General features: G+C 41.4%; 1 protein-coding gene across 1 annotated transcript in view; it reads left to right on the forward strand.

The window, feature by feature from the left end:
- SNX6 (sorting nexin 6) overlaps positions 1 to 16,643 on the forward strand; it is a gene marked incomplete in the record, with an annotated part of 1,213,439 nt that overhangs the window by 123,127 nt on the left and 1,073,669 nt on the right. Inside the window, 1 exon segment of the mRNA XM_044074093.1 lies at positions 12,866 to 12,987. Coding sequence (XP_043930028.1) covers positions 12,866 to 12,987 — 122 coding nt within the window.

Consider the following 16,643-nt stretch of genomic DNA (forward strand, 5'->3'; position numbering starts at 1 on the left):
TGTGAATGGTTTTGAGAAATCCTGTGAACGTGACATTCGAGGATTGCTTTAGCAGTAAATGACAATATGGGTTTCATAATCGTACTAAAGATGAAGGGGCCATTTTACATGAAATGACATGATAAAAACATCTGCTGTATGAAACCAGATAAAGGAGGGGAATTGGTTATTATAGATTAGATGGAGTACTGTAGTCATATGCAGAAATTACTCTGCCTCTACATATTGCATTGTTTTGGTAAATTTAATATTGCATGTAAAATAACATCTGTTTGGATGAACTTTTACTGTTTGATACCATCTCCTTGGGGTTATTTGATTAAGTACATTTCCCCATTATTCCAAAAAGTTTTGGAATACCAAAGATTCATTCCAGTGCCTCAGATCTTGCATTACAACCAAACCTAGCTGTGGGAGGCTCCATTACAGAACCTTTGGCCAAGTTTGATTGGAAACTCAAGTTATTGTTTAACGCCTTTCCTCATGTCTGCAATTCATGGAATTTCTTGGATAAACTTGGGGGACTTTAGGTGAAATATTACTACTTGTTGGCCACTTGACTTAAATTTGTGTACAGCCATTCCTCACGAAGAAGGTCTTTGTTGGTTTGAAGATGTGGTTTCTAAACATAGGTCCTTGTCCGAGATAGGTCTGACACTGGTAACTAATTTTATGGTACTAGTGCTGAGCAACAATTCTCTTTTTGTTTGGGGAGAACTGTAAACTACAAGGTGTTGCTATGGGGAGGCTGCATGCACCCTTGTTTCCTTCAATGCAGTTCTGCTCTGATGGAAAATCCAAAGCGGTGTTTAAACTAGAATTGTTCGCTTATTGTGTTGTGTAGTTTCGCTTCATGGATGATGTATTCATTCTATGGTCCGGTAACGAAGAACACAGTCTTGAATTTATTTTGGTCAACTTGAACTGACTTCAATGTTTTTGAAGTTTATGTACAAGGTCAGTACAGATTGTATTATTTTTTTGTTTGGACATTGAAATAACGAAACAGAATGGTGGGCAATTGGATACATCCATTTACATAAAACCCACATTTTATAAAGCTTCACAAGCTGCCACCCCTTGCATCAGAAGAAAGGAGTGGTCAGAAGCCAGTTTATTAGAATATCTTGGTTTGCTCGTGTATGGAGTGACCAACGTGACAAGTTAAAACCAGTGTTCCTGGATCAGGGCCATCAGTCTTTACTTGTTGAGGAACTTCTGTTAACTTTTACTTAGGAGAAATAATATGACCTGATTATCAAAAAAGGACTACAGAACAAAGGTTCGGATGTAGATGGGGTAAACCTCAATTGTAATCTTGGAAATTTTGCTAATATGATTTTGTGTTTCTTTCTGGATGCTTAAGACATCTGCAGAATTCTTTGTAAAAATTGGTTTATATTGCAGTGTGATGACCATTTAAAAGCACATTTGATCACTCCTCCGCTTTTACTTTCAAAAGTAAACCATGCATTAAGAGGATCTTGGGGAAAAAAAATGAAAACCTCTATTTACTCCTCTTATTTGACCTATGTGGACGTTGCCCCCAGGGTTTATTGACAAGGAGTTGGGGGGTGTATTGGAGAAAATACAAAATGGATGATGTGTGGCAGATTTAAATTGCCTCTCTGATTAAAATGGTCTGTTTTGCTAGAAGCTGCTTCTGCTCTGCATTCTTCATTGGCAAAACTATAAATGCACTTAAACATATTTACTAGCATTTATACCGTATGAACAGCACCTTGGAGAGACATGCTTCTACTTGCAATGGTTTTCATCAGGTTTGAATTTACTGTGCTTGAGCAAATTGATGCAGCTTTGTTCTGCCAGTCTCCAGAATACAAGTTTTTACATCAGGAAATGGTTTGGCAACTTCGAATGGATGCAACCACTTATCCCGGATTGAATCATGCCATCTCATTTTCATTTGAATTTTGTGCTGCTAGAGTTTAATTTTCCCAAACATTTTTCCATGCAGTTCATTTTTTTTTTTTTTGCATTTTGTCATTGGGCTTTGGTACTATTTTGCAGTGTTAATTGGCTGATGTACCAATGATTTCAGTTTGTCATTTGCAATGCTTTTACCACCAATAGCCCTTCAACATAGCTTTTATATTTTTATTGGTTCATCAACATCCGTCTACATTGTTCATTGGTTGATGGTGTGGTGGTTTTTCATTGGTTCTTGACACCATTTTGCAGTGTTTATTGACTGATGTATTGGTGATTAATTTGCTACTTAAAATGATTCCACTACCAATAGCACTCCTAATACAGCACCTGCATGTTATTTTGTTGGTTGATAGTGTAGTGATTTTAATTTGCAAATTTTCCATTAACTAAATTGGTTGTTTTTTTATTTTATGCTTTATTATTGGTTAGTTTTTTTTGGGGGGGAGGCAATTTGTGTTTTTATTGGCTGTAACTATGGCTGTTTTACACAAGTTAATGGTTCTGAAGATGTCTTTTACAGATGAAAGTGCTTAACTGATTTTAACAATAGTGTTTCTGTGACCCGTGCTACCTGGTCGTTCTTGTTTTATTTATTTTTGGATATTCACATTCCAGGTGTTTTGCCTGTTTTTTGGATTTTAATGGCAGATCAGAGTAGGAGTCCTGCCATTTGACAGATTGTGTATGGCTGGTGAGATGACTAGAAAGTCATTCGGTGACTGTGCTGCTTGGTCCTAATAAAGAGCCTTTTGAGAAGAAAAAGGGTACAGTATGGTATCCAATATCTTAAAGGTCCAGAAATAGGGAGGAGTTAGGGTTACCCTTATTTCTATTTTGGTTGACTCTGTCTAAAAAGTAAAGCAATTCAATCCTGTCGTAGGAATGGAAGTCAGTTTGAAGGAGATGTTTAAGGTTTGATGATGGATGGATGCATCATTCTAGTACTTTTGAGAGTGGAAAGAGTACTGTGGTAGGTTAGTAGTGGAGCTTACCTCCATGATTTTTCACATTTTTAGAACACAAGTTTCTTGTAATCATCTGTTTATTGATTATAGAGGCTGGGTAGCTTATTCCATCTGCACGTAATTTAAGGTATTCTGCAGAAAAATTGTCTACTATGTAGTGGGTTTTAATGTATTGATGTATTTCTTTATTGCAGTACTAGAGACTAGTTCAAATGAGTTTTTTTATCCAATTTAATACTGCAGTTTTGAGGTGAGAGAAGATATATTCACTTACAATTGATTTATGTGAGAGGAAGTAGCTATGAAGTGCTCATTGAACCTGCAAGCTGTGGTGACATTTTCATTAGGAAGAGGGTTAGGGTGGGTTTTATACCTGGATTTAGGAGATTTTTTTTTATAGTACACCAAAACAGTTTGAGATCATTGGAATATATTGGCTGTGCGGTTGCAAAGTAACATGCCTGCTCTTATGTAAAAGAACCTGTTTTGTTAGTAAGATTTCTTGGGCATTGGTAATTTTGAAAAAATGTTTGTCTTTGTACCATTTATTCCAAGCACTATCCCTAGTTTTCATTATTTTTTTTTAGTTAACCAAGGTGCAGATGTTCATCGTGCATACAGCTGCAGTCATAACAGATGGGTTATCCTGCCGTCAGGCGGGTCCTCGGTCGGCCGAATTCCAAAGTCTAGGTCCGGCGTCGGTTGTCGTCACTTCTTCCCTGACGTCAGTGCGGCAGGGGTATAAAAGAACCAGCCGATGCCATCTTCTTCAGTCTTTCTTGCCGCGCGGTGCCCGAAAAAGAAGCAGTTCGCAAGTGCCGGTCAGCCAGCTCCTGAGATTTACGAAAATATTTCAGCCGAAGTCTTCTTGAAAGCTAAGTACCCCATTGGGGAAACTTTTCTTGCCTCAGACCGATGTCAGACAAAGTTAATAATTGCATTTCATGTGGGAAGCAAATACCGCATAAGGATTTCCATTCTTTCTGTATTCCTTGCTTAGGCCCAGACCACGATGTCTCGGCCTGCCGTTTTTGTGCTAGATTCAGCAAACGCACTATTAAGCGTCGGGCGGAGTTTGCCCAACACTATTTTGGTAAAAACTTTTAATTGCATTATGTCGTCGGATAACACCAACTCCAGTTTTGAGTAAAAGACGCAAAGATAAGGACCGACATACAAGGTCCGCGACTTCTACCGACACCACGCTAAAGCCTACTACTGGTGCTCCGGTTCTCAGCGAGGTGCCTACGCAGCCCCTGAGTACCGGATGACGCCTCTTTAGCGGTGTCTTCTGTGCCCGAGGTCGCAGGCTCCTCTGCCCCCATTCCGACTACAGATACCGACACCACTCTTGGCGGGGAAACTCAGAGTTTAGACAGGCCTGCCACTTCTCAAGGTGTCTTCAGGCCTTCCTCCTTTTCCATTAAGGCTTTCACAAAATCTAAAGCAGCCATGAAAACTAAAAGACAAGGCCCACAGAGCCCCTCTCAAGGCCCCATGCCTAAAAAACAGATGCTCAAAATGGCTGAGGATTTTATTACTCTTATCAGGGGTTTTCAACCCCCCTTGGACAAAAGGCCCAGATTGGAGGAAGACTACCCTTCCTCAGATCAAGCCTCTATTACCTCAGAACATTCTGAGGACCAGGAATATTCATATTCCCTTTGAAGACTCTGATGCTGAGGAGTCCATTCCTCGGTCTCCCCGAGGACTATTCTTTTGGGGAAACCCTACATACCTTGAGGGAACACTTTCACTGGGAAGGCCAAGATTACTCAGATTCCAAGAAAAGGCTCAGGGATTTTCTCTTGCTTCCCCAGCACAGGCCTCTGGCTATCCCTCCTGTCTTGGATATATTAGATGATGTGTACACAGAAGCCAGCCTCAACCCAGATTCTTTACCTCCAGCTTCTGTTAAACCTGACAGGTATTACCGGGTTCCTGATTCACACCAATTCCTATACAAAAGCCGTGCTGCTGACCCAGAAACTATTTCACAGGGTCCCAAGGGAATTAAGGCCTCTACTGCCAAAAACCCATTACCTTCAGAGAGAGATTCCAGAGCTTTAGAAAGGTGGAGGAAAAAGGTGTACACCTCGGCCACTTTAACCATGAGGGCATTAAACTGTCAGTTCCATATGTTAAAGTATCAACAGTTTTTGTTATCTCAGTTGAAAAGCAAAATGACACAACCTGAGCAACCAGATTTAAAGGAGTTGCAGGATTTGTTGCATAGTGCAGAGCAAGTGGGTAAACATACCTTGCAGTGTGGTTTTGATGCTTTAGAGGCCTCATGTAGAGCTGCTGTTACAGGGTCTGTGATAGACATGCTTGGCTCAAGGAGCAAACCTTACCAGATCATGTCAAAGCTAAATTACTAGATGCACCTCTTCAAAAAGATGTATTGTTTGGTGTTAAAGCTGAGGAGGTACTAAAGAAAATGGAGGAAAAGGCAAGATCAATGCAAACAGTGAAAGATTTCCTACAGGTACAACCTCCACGTTTCAGCAGAAACTGGCCTTCAAAAAATTGGTCCTTTCCAGCCACGGACAGACCTCAAAGAGGCAGATACAGGCGCCCGAGGGGTAGAGGGCAATCTCAAGGATCATTTAGAGCCAGACAATGGCAAGCACCTACACCAAGAGGTGGAAAAGATAGATCACAGTCATTCAGAAAGCAGACACAATGACTTTCCTCTTTGCATGCCAACCAAAGCTTTAATGGTAGCACCTTTAGGCGGAAAACTGGCTTTATTCTCAAAAAATTGGCATATTGTCACAAAAGACAAATGGATCCTGGACATTATAGACAGAGGCTACAGATTCCACTTTCACACCCTTCCAAAAATGAGAGGCATGCCAAACCTGTCACAAAATCAAAGGGCAGAGGCACAAAAACAAATTTCAGCTCTCATGGACATGAAAGCTATTCAAGAGGTACCCGCAAAAGAACAGGGTCAAGGTTTTTATTCCAGACTATTCCTGGTACCAAGGAAGGACAAAGATTGGAGACCTATTTTGGACCTATCCATCCTAAACGCATATTTACTGCCAAAATTCAAGATGCTCACATTACAGCAGCTTCTTCCCATGCTGGGCAAGGAGTCTTGGCTGGTAACATTGGACCTCAAGGAGGCATACCTGCATGTCCCTATCAGACAAGATTGCAGAAGATACCTCAGATTTCATGCAGGTTCAACCCATTATCAATTCTCTGCATTGCCCTTTGGCTTATCTACTGCGCCCAGAGTGTTTACGAAATGCCTGGCATCAGTAATTGCTTTCTGCAGACTTCAAGGGATACAAATATACCCATATCTGGACGACTGGCTGATCCAAGCGGACAGCAAGCACATACTTCTGAAACACCTGGCGTTTGTAATAAAATTGTTGAACTTTCTGGGATACACAGTCAACAAAAAGAAATCAAAACTAATACCCTCTCAAACAATAATTTTCCTGGGTGCCAGCTTGAATACAAACACCCAGATGGCCTACCTCACGCCAGAGAAGCAAGGGCAACTATCTCAATACTTCAGCAAAATGGCAACCTTCACCAGGCTGACTGCGAGGAAAGTCCTGCAGGCTCTGGGATTCATGGCATCTTGCATCCTGCTGATCCCATGTGCAAAGCTGCATATGAGGAAACTTCAATGGTACCTAAAAAACTTATGGTCTCAACACAGCCACAGTTTGGAAACAATTATACCACTCATTCCATGTCTTCAAATGGAATTTCTGTGGTGGGCTCAAGCATGCCAAAGAAACATAGGTCTCCCCTTCTGCATGCCTCAAGCAAATCAAATCATCACAACAGACGCCTCGGACTACGCCTGGGGGGCGCACATGACAGATCAGTGCATTCAGGGCAAATGGTCCCAAAAAGAGAAGCACCTGCACATCAATCAAAAGGAAATGCTAGCAGTACAAAATGCTATTATGGCCTTCAAAGACCTACTGCATCCAGGCCAGCTATTGATAGACAGACAACACCACAGTGATGTGGTACATAAACAAACAGGGAGGAACTCATTCATACCCCCTGTGCAGACTAGCCATGTCCCTTTGGAACACGGCTCTGGAATTGCAAATCCAACTTCAAGCACAATTCCTGCCAGGGAAGGAAAACACACTGGCAGACAACTTAAGCAGAAACATGACAGATCCACACGAATGGAAGTTGCATCCTCAAGTTTTCGCAAAGATAATTCAGGCATGGGGACAGCCAGACATAGATCTCTTTGCTACCCACAGAAATTACCAACTGAAAAAATTTTGCTCAAGGACCTATCATCCACAGGCCTGGAAAGTGGATGCACTTTCTTTCAATTGGACAACATTGACAGTCTATGCCTTTCCACCTCTTCCTCTGCTGCCCAAAGTTCTATTAAAAGCCAGCAGAGAGGCCAAACATGACTCTCATTTCTCCAGATTGGCCAAGACAACACTGGTATCCACTCCTGAAGAACCTGACGCATTCCCCACCATGGATCCTGCCTCTAGTGCCTCTTCTGTTGTCACAGCACAACTTCAAAACTCTTCACAGTCAGCTGAAAACCCTCAATCTAGCCGCTTGGAGGATTCCTTGATTTACCAACAGACCCTCCTCTCCAAGGAGGTGCAGGATGTCATCTTGGAGGCCAGAAGACCTTCTACTAGAAAAGCCTACTCCGCCAAATGGAAACGGTTTTGTGCCTGGAATCAGAAAAAGGGCCAGAATCCTTGGGTACTAAATTTACCTCAAATATTACAGTACCTAGCTGAGATGTTAAACAGTGGACTTTCCTTCTCTTCCATCAAGATCCATGCTTCAGCCATTTCTGCACAATACAACACAGATCCTCCTTTATTCTCTCATCCTCTCTTAAGACAGTTCCTCAGAGGGGCTAAGAATATAAAACCCCCAAGGAAACCACCAGTACCTGCTTGTGACCTCAACTTCATTTTGGAAAAACTGACCCTACCTCCATTTGAGCCAGCTGCTTCAACAGAACTGCAATATTTGTCATGGAAAACGGCCTTCCTTCTGGCTATCACCTCAGCACGCAGGGTTTCGGAGCTACAGGCCCTCATGGCTGTGCAACCTTTCATCATTTTCCATCAGGACAGAGTTTCCTTACGAACCAACCCTTCCTTTATGCCAAAGGTAGTATCCAGTGTAGCCTTGAATCAGACTATCCACTTACCTACCTTTTATCCTAACCCACAAAACAAAGGGGAAAGACTACTACATTCCCTGGGCATTCACAGACAACTTCGTTATTATTTGGACAGGACAAAGCCATTCAGAAAATCCGAGCAACTCTGTGTCCTATGCTACAGGTGCTCAAGGAAAGGCCATCTCCAAACAGACATTCTCAAAATGGATAGCCCACTGCATACGCTTTTGTTACTCATTTCATGGAAAAACTGTGCCTACAAGCATCAGATCTCACTCCACAAGGGCCACAGCTACCTCTGCAGCTTTCCTTAGGGGGGTTCCTACCGAGGACATTTTGGAAGCAGCCACTTGGAGTTCTGTGCACACTTTCTCCAAGCACTATCACCTTCCACTTTACTCTAAATCTAGAGCGGGCTTTGCCACAGCAGTCTTGCAGGGCATCCTTGCTCCTCCTAGTTCCACTTAGTGCCTGCCACCCCTTTTTAGCTTTGGGATTCTACCCATCTGTTATGACTGCAGCTGTATGCACGATGAACATAGTACAGTTTTGTACCTACCATAAATGTAGATGTTCGAGTGCTATTACAGCTGCAGTCCAGGTTTCCCTCCCTCCATCCCCTCTTGGGACAGGCCTTATGACAAACACCTCCTCATACAACCTGATTGGGGTATTCTTTTATGGTGTATTTGCTTGCAAATTACTGTTTTTTGATTATTTTACATTGCATTATTACATAAGTTTATGTTTTGCCTTTCTTCTGGGGGCACCTGACATATGGGGCAAGAAAAACTGAAGAAGATGGCGTCGGCTGGTTCTTTTATACCCCCTGCCGCACTGACGTCAGGGAAGAAGCGACGACAACCGATGCCGGACCTAGACTTTGGAATTCGGCCGACCGAGGACCCGCCTGACGGCAGGATAACCCATCTGTTATGACTGCAGCTGTATTAGCACTCGAACATCTACATTTATGGTAGGTACAAAACTGTACTTTGTCACTATGACCAGTTGTATAGCAGAGGTGCCTGTTTTAAAATGTACTGAAAGGTGATGATATTTGTGTGACACAGCATCATCTGTGAAGTCATTTTAGTGGGGTCCAGCTGCAGTGTTTCAGTGTCATGGGGAATGTGTCTTTGTTGTAGCTGGTAAGTTTTCTCCGAGGTTAGGTACTGGCTTTTGGTGATTTTTAAGACCTCTCTAATTATGTAGGTTGGATGGAGGTCACCAAGTGTATCAGAGAATGTTCCAGACTGCTTTCCTTTAGTTTATTTATCCCTTATTGACAGGGTTAGTCCCTGTAGGTTAGAAGTGTCTTTTCGAGTGTGCCCCAAGGTGGTATTTATACTACTACTACAGGAAATTACTACAGGTCATTTTAGGGTTGGTGGATAATATGCAATCTAAAGTGCTAGCTTTACTGGAGGGTATATCCTATCTTGTTGGACATTCTAATAATTTGGGTTAGCACGAATAGCTTGAGATGTGCATGGGAGGTGCTAGTGTCTTGATCAATCTTTGCTGAGGTCACCAAGAAGAGTTTCTTGCTTTTACATTGCTAGCTTTCTAGTTGATTATATTCAGTAGTAGTAGTAGTGTTTTCTGTTTAAAGGTATTTATGCACATATTATGTGTATTGCCTTATATGAATTTAATTTAAAATGGGTTGTTCTTGTGATCCAAATTTTGGGGATGTGTTTGGGTGTATTAATATTTTTAGGCAATTGAGGAACATGGCAGCTGCTCCTCCAGCACTTAGTGGTTAGGTTACTTCTTGCTTTATATCTTAGTGGAAGTATTTTTTTTTCATCTTTAGTGGGTGGATTTTAATCCTGTTTCAGTAAATACTAGTATTTTTTTTTTGTTTTAGTGGGGGGTGTACAGATAGGAGCAGGTGAGTATGTTTGTAAAGTATTGTTGAGGGCTCAGTAATAGTATCCTTTGCATGGAGTTGAAGGTTTTGTGACAACTGATTGATGTGGAATGTATGGTTATCGACCAACCTTGCTAAGAGATAGGGTAGCACATTTTAGCTGTACTATATAAGGTTGATGTTTTGGTTTCAAAATTACAGCATTTCCAGTTTAATTTCCCTGCAGTTATGTTTTATTGTAGTCTATGAGCGTTACTTTGGAGTGCACTTGCTCATGTTTTGGTTATATTGTTTTTTTTCTTGAGGTTTAGATGAGTAGGCATATCTCTTCAATATCCTCTGATTTTGTATCTTGTAGCACTGTGCTTCCTGCACACCGTTGTCTGACATGTATGAGCTTTTTTTTTTTTTTTGTTTTTTTTTTTTTTTTTTTGGTATTGTGAACAACTGGGTAATGTTTTGGTTACTGTCACCAATAGCCGGCTTTAAACTCTATTACACATCTTTAGAGTTTTATTTGTTGGTTTTTAATTCATTATGCCAAATCTGTTTTATTGCCCATTTACATTTTTTATCTGAGTCATTTTATCAATATGCCTCGGTTAGATCTTTTCGGTCTCCTTTTTTAGTTGGGCTTTTATGTAGTCACAGCTTTTGTTTGTGACCACATTAGTGTCAACTCTTCCATCAGCTTTTTGCCAGATTTCTGGAAGTTAGATGGTTGTTACTTTTAGTAGTTTATTAGGATGGGATCGTCAGTCGTTTGTTGCTGCCAGTCTGTACAGTTTTTTACAGTTTGGGCAATGTTTACTACTTATATATTCAGGTCTATACCTTCTGAAGGTAAGTCCTTCACTGTTTAATTTGACAGTTGTTGTTGTTGGTAGGATGGATTTCATTGTTGGACCAGTTCCTGATGCTCTGACTGCCTACACATGATTTTCCTGTATAGAACACAAGATCATTCCTGGGTTGATCGTGACCGCTACCGATGGATTTTAGCTTTATTTTTGAATGGTAATGCCGTTTATGTTCAGGATATTTTTTTAGTCGCTGCTCAGGCCAGCGTTTCTTGATGTTCTGTTGCTTTGATGGTTGTACTAACTTGTCAGCTATAGTCGTCACGTTCTACATTCTTTAGCAGGTATCATACACAGTTGTTACCTTGATGAACAGTTATTGTATGGGATATTTTGCTTGATAGTGTGCCTGCAATATTGTTTGTTTTTATACAACACCATATTACTTATATTTGGTGTTGTTTATTGCACCGGCTTCCTTTACCTGTTACATGTCTTACAACTAGGAGCTCTGTATGAGCTCAGCTTAGCGACTCTTATTACAGAGTCATCGTACACATCTCACCCTCACTGGTGATATTGTTTTGTTATACATATTGGTTTAATAAGTATTTTGGGCTTAAGCCCATACCTTGATCACAACCACTCATTGTTCAGTTTTACAGTGCCTTTGGCTTGCCATTAGGCGTGCAGTGTTAGTTCTGTATTCAAGGCTGTCGTTTCTCTGCTGCAGCACAGTATGTTTAAGACGCTATATGCATATTTTATGTCAACTGCATTTATTTATGTTAATTTTAAAAAAATTTTTAATGGTTTTAATGATTTTTTACTTGCTTTATATGTGTTTGTCAACGTTGTTCCTTTAAAGCAGCCCAACATGGTTGCCATAATTATTCAATTAGGATTGTAATTAGATAGTTTTGAGCGCCAAAAACTTTTGTATAAAAGGGTGTCTATTTCTATGTTTTATTACACCTGAAGAAGCGTAGTATAGCTACGTGAAAGCGCTTGTGTGTTCCTGTTTTTCAATAAAGAAGCTCTCTACAACCGTGGTCTTCTCTGTGTGGTGTATCCAGTGGATTTGGTGTGTTCCGGTTTCAAAATTATAGGAGTTTGGTTATTCTGATCTGTTAGTAAATGGTCAGTTTAGTGAAGAGTTGTGTGGAATTTGATTAGAATTGGGTATGTTTGTTGCAGTGCAGTGTTTATGGTTGAGGTAATGATGTGAAATGGGCTGGTTAGGGAGTATGTCAAGTGAGAGGGAGTTAGAGGAATTTTAACAGTAGGAAATGTGGGTTATTTTTGAGGTGTATTAGTCATGGGTAAAGGAAAGTGGTGTAGTAGTCGTGGGTAAAGGAAAGTGTAGTGAAACACTACAGAGCGGGCCTACCCTTTGGCAGCAGTCAGCTATTTAAATGAAGTTACAAAATCTGAACAAAATATCTTGCGAGGTGTATAGAACCAGAAGGTAAGTGGCCTCAACTTTCAATCCAGAAATAGTTAAGGGAGTAGAGGGCAACACTCTTAAGGCATATTATTAAAAAAAAAAAATGATTAAAATTAATCTAAACTAAAGCACATATCTGTGTACTCCTATATTTAAATAAGGAAAACTAGATGCTTCTTTTTTCTCCTTTTTAATGCTTCTTTAATGAATGGTACAGGTGTAGTGTTTGCGTGTGTGTATATGTATATGTGTGTATATAAAATATATCTATATAAAATTGCATGTTTGGATTGGTTTCAGAGTTCCTTTAGGTCTTTTATAGTCTCAAGTAACTGGGTGGGGGAAGTTTATGATGGCAAACCCTAACATTTGATTAGATGAGTTGTTTCTGTAGGACTGCTAGTTACAGCTGTTCTAGTGAATTCATATTTGTGTGTTTTTCTGTACGTTGTGTGTCTTAATAAAAATGCATTTTCAAAAATGTACAGTTTCGCGTTTGACCTGCACAGATATTTCAGCAGGTAAGGCATTTGTTGAGAAGTATGACCCAGCTTTTAGTATAGAACTGTAATCACTAATTTATATGACAGTTGTATAATTTTAAATACAAATATTTTGGAAAGACTAACAACTGTATTGTAAACTAGACCTGATATTACTTGGTAGATCCCACCAGCACCACCAAAGCCTGATTTTGATGCATCGAGGGAAAAGCTTCAGAAACTTGGAGAGGGTGAGGGATCGATGACTAAGGAAGAATTCACAAAGATGAAACAAGAGCTTGAAGCGTAAGTAAAGAAATTTATTTATATTCTTGAATCCGTGGTTCTCCTCGCATTGTATCTTTAGATGTTCATCGTGTTGCACTGCTGCAGTCATCACACTTGGGTTATCCTGCCGTCAGGCGGTCCCGCAGTCGTCCAGAGTTCCAAAGTCTTGGTCCGGCGTCAGTGCTGTCGCTTCTTCCCTGACGTCAGTGCGCCAGGGGTGTAAAAGATGCATCTGACGCCATTTTCTTCAGTCTTTCTTGCCGCCGGTGCCCGAAGCAGAAGCAGTTCGCAAGTGCCGGTCGGCCGACTCCTGAGATTTTCGAAGTCGAATTTCAAATCCGAAGTCTTCAATAAAGCTAAATACCCCATTTGGGAAACTTTTTTTCTTGCCTCAGACCGATGTCAGAAAAAGTTAATAATTGTATTTCTTGTGGAAAGCAAATACCTCATAAGGACTTCCACTCTTACTGTATTCCATACCTAGGCCCTGATCACGATGTCACTAGTTCAGTTTTGTGCTAGATTTAACAAACGTACTATTAAAAGGTGTTTTGAATTTGCATTGCACTACTTTGGCCGAAGGTTCAATTATACAATGCCGTTGGATCAGCCGACGACCGCAATATCAAAGAAACGCAAGGATAAGGATAAAGACAGACATCCGAAGGCCAGTCGCTGGTTCTCAGTGAGGTGCTTTCGCAGCCCCTGACACCCGCTACCTCAGAGCCACAGGCCACCTCTGACTCCCACGTGGAGACAGCTAGGTTTCTGGATATTCAAGGTATTGGGCCTACGGAAACTAATCCCTCAGATGGGTCTGGAGCCGCTGAGCAGGCATCGGCTTCTGAGGGTGTTTTCAGACCTTCTCAACTTACCATTAAAACTACAGCCAAGACAAAAGTACCACTAAAGACAAAGAAACAAGTACAGCATTCTCCTGGACAAGCCTCCATACCTAAGAAACAGATGCTTAAAATGGCCGAAGACCTCATTACTTTAATCAGGGGTTCCCATCCCCCTCCTGAGAAAAGGCCTAGGCAGGATACAGACTGATTCCTCTGATCAAGTTTCCATTTCCTCTGATTCCTCTTCAGACCAGGGGTACTCTCTACCCCCCTATGAGGACTCTGATGCTGAAGAATATATCCCTTCAGCCTCTCCTCCTGAGGATTATTCTTTTGGGGAAACTTTACATACCATGAGGGAGCATTTCCATTGGGAAAGTCAGGATTACTCAGAATCTAAGAAAAGGCTCAGAGATTTCCTTCTATTGCCTCAGCACAGGCCCCTGGCTATTCCGCCTGTGCTAGATATTGTGGATGATGTGTTTTCTGAATCTAGCTTATCTCCTGATTCCTTGCCCCCTGCACCAGCCAAGCCAGATAGGTACTACAGAGTCCCTGACTCTCACAAGTTTCTTTATAAAAACCCTTCTGCAGATCCAGAAACTATTTCCCAGGGTCCAAAAGGGGTTAAGGCTTCCATTGCAAAAAATCCAGTACCCTCTGACAGAGATTCCAGAGCTTTGGATAGATGGGGGAAGAAAGTATACACATCTGCAACTTTTGCAGTAAGAGCTTTAAATTGCCAGTTTCACATGCTTAAGTACCAACAATATTTAATGGCTCAATTAAAACAGAAAATGCTTGCAAGCTCAGAAGCTCCTGATTGTAAAGAAATGCAGGATTTATTGCATGCAGTTGAACAGGTGGGAAAACATACTCTGCAATGTGGTTTTGATTCTCTAGAGGCGTCTTGTAGAGCCGCAGTTACAGGTTCAGTGATTCGAAGGCATGCCTGGTTAAAAGAACAAAGTTTACCTGATCATGTTAAGGCAAAATTATTGGATGCTCCTTTACAGCATGATACCTTGTTTGGTGTTAAGACAGAAGAAGTGTTAATGAAAATGGAGGATAAAGCTAAATCTATGCAAACAGTCAAGGATTTCTTACAGGTACAGCCACCTCGATTTAGCAGAAATTGGCCTACAAAAAATTGGTCCTTTCCAGTGTCAGACAGACCATAGAGAGGCAGATACAGACGATCAAGAGGCAGATCTCAACCCCAAGGCTCAAACAGACGACAGTGGGGCACCTCAACCCCAAAAGGAGGTGAGGACAAGTCTCAACCTTACAGGAAACAGTCACAATGACTTTCCCCTTCGTACGCCAAGCACTTCCCTTTTGGAAGCCCCCTTGGGGCGAAAACTAGCGTTTTTTTCTCAAAACTAGCAAACAATCACCCAAGACAAATGGGTTCTAAATATTGTGTCTCAAGGTTACAGGTTCCACTTTCATACTTTACCAAGGCTAAAAAGAATGCTGGACCTGCCACAAAATCAATGGGCAGAGGCACAGAATCAAATTTCAGCCCTCATGGACATGAGAGCTATTCAAAATGTACCACAGCAGGAACAAGGACAAGGATTTTACTCAAGACTCTTCCTGGTCCCCAGAAAGGACAAGGCCTGGAGGCCCATATTAGACCTTTCAATTCTAAATACTTACCTGGATATTCCGAAATTCAAAATGTTGACATTACAGCAGCTTCTACCCATGCTGGGCAAGAACGCTTGGCTTGTTACTCTGAACCTCAGAGGCATACCTGCATGTCCCTATCAGACAAAATTGCAGAAGATACCTCAGATTGAAAGCTGGTACAATGCACTGCCAATTCTCTGCACTGCCCTTTGGCTTATCTACTGTGCCCAGGGTCTTCACAAAGTGCCTGGCACCAGTAATTTCATTTTGCAGACAAAAAGGAATTCAACAACTGCCTCATTCAAGTGGAGACAAAGGACATTCTTCTACAGCATCTGGCGTTTGTAAAAAGGTTACTAACTTCTCTAGGGTACACAGTAAATGAAAAGAAGTCAAAACTAGTACCCTCACAACAGATTATATTCCTGGGTGCCAGCTTAAATACAATGGCCCAGATGGCTTACCTCACGCCAGACAAGCAGGTTCAACTAACTCAATGTTTTCAACTACTGGCAAAAAAGTCACATCTCCCTACAAGAAAAATTCTGCAGGCCCTGGGATTCATGGCATCCTGCATACTACTAATACCATATGCCAGACTGCATATGAGGAAACTACAATGGTACCTAAAAAGTGTTTGGACTCAGCACTCTCACAGTTTAGAAGCAGTAATACCACTGATTCCCTGCCTACAACAGGAGTTTCGATGGTGGGCACAGGCATGTCACCTAAACAAGGGTCAGCCTTTCACCCTACCCACAGCCAGGCAGACTCTAACAGATGCTTCGGATTACGCATGGGGAGCACACATGGCAGGAAAATGCATTCAGGGCAAGTGGACCACAGACCAGATGCATCTTCACATCAATCAAAAAGAGATGTTGGCTGTGCAAAATGCCCTAACAGCTTTCAAGGACCTTCTGCATCCAGGACAATTATTACTAAAGACAGACAACACCACAGTAATGTGGTACATAAACAAGCAAGGGGGCACTCATTCTTACCCCCTATGCAGGCAAGCCATGACCTTGTGGAACACATCTCTAATGTACCAAGTTCACCTGCAAGCACAATTCCTGCCAGGAAAGAAAAATACTCTGGCAGACAATCTAAGCAGAAATATCATGGACCCTCACAAATGGAAATTGAATCCACAAATCTTCAGCATGGTAACGCAAAAATGGGGATGCCCAG

This window comes from Protopterus annectens, chromosome 6.part0 (genome assembly GCF_019279795.1).
Source record: "Protopterus annectens isolate FY-2018-M chromosome 6.part0, PAN1.0, whole genome shotgun sequence".
NCBI lineage: Eukaryota > Metazoa > Chordata > Ceratodontiformes > Protopteridae > Protopterus > Protopterus annectens.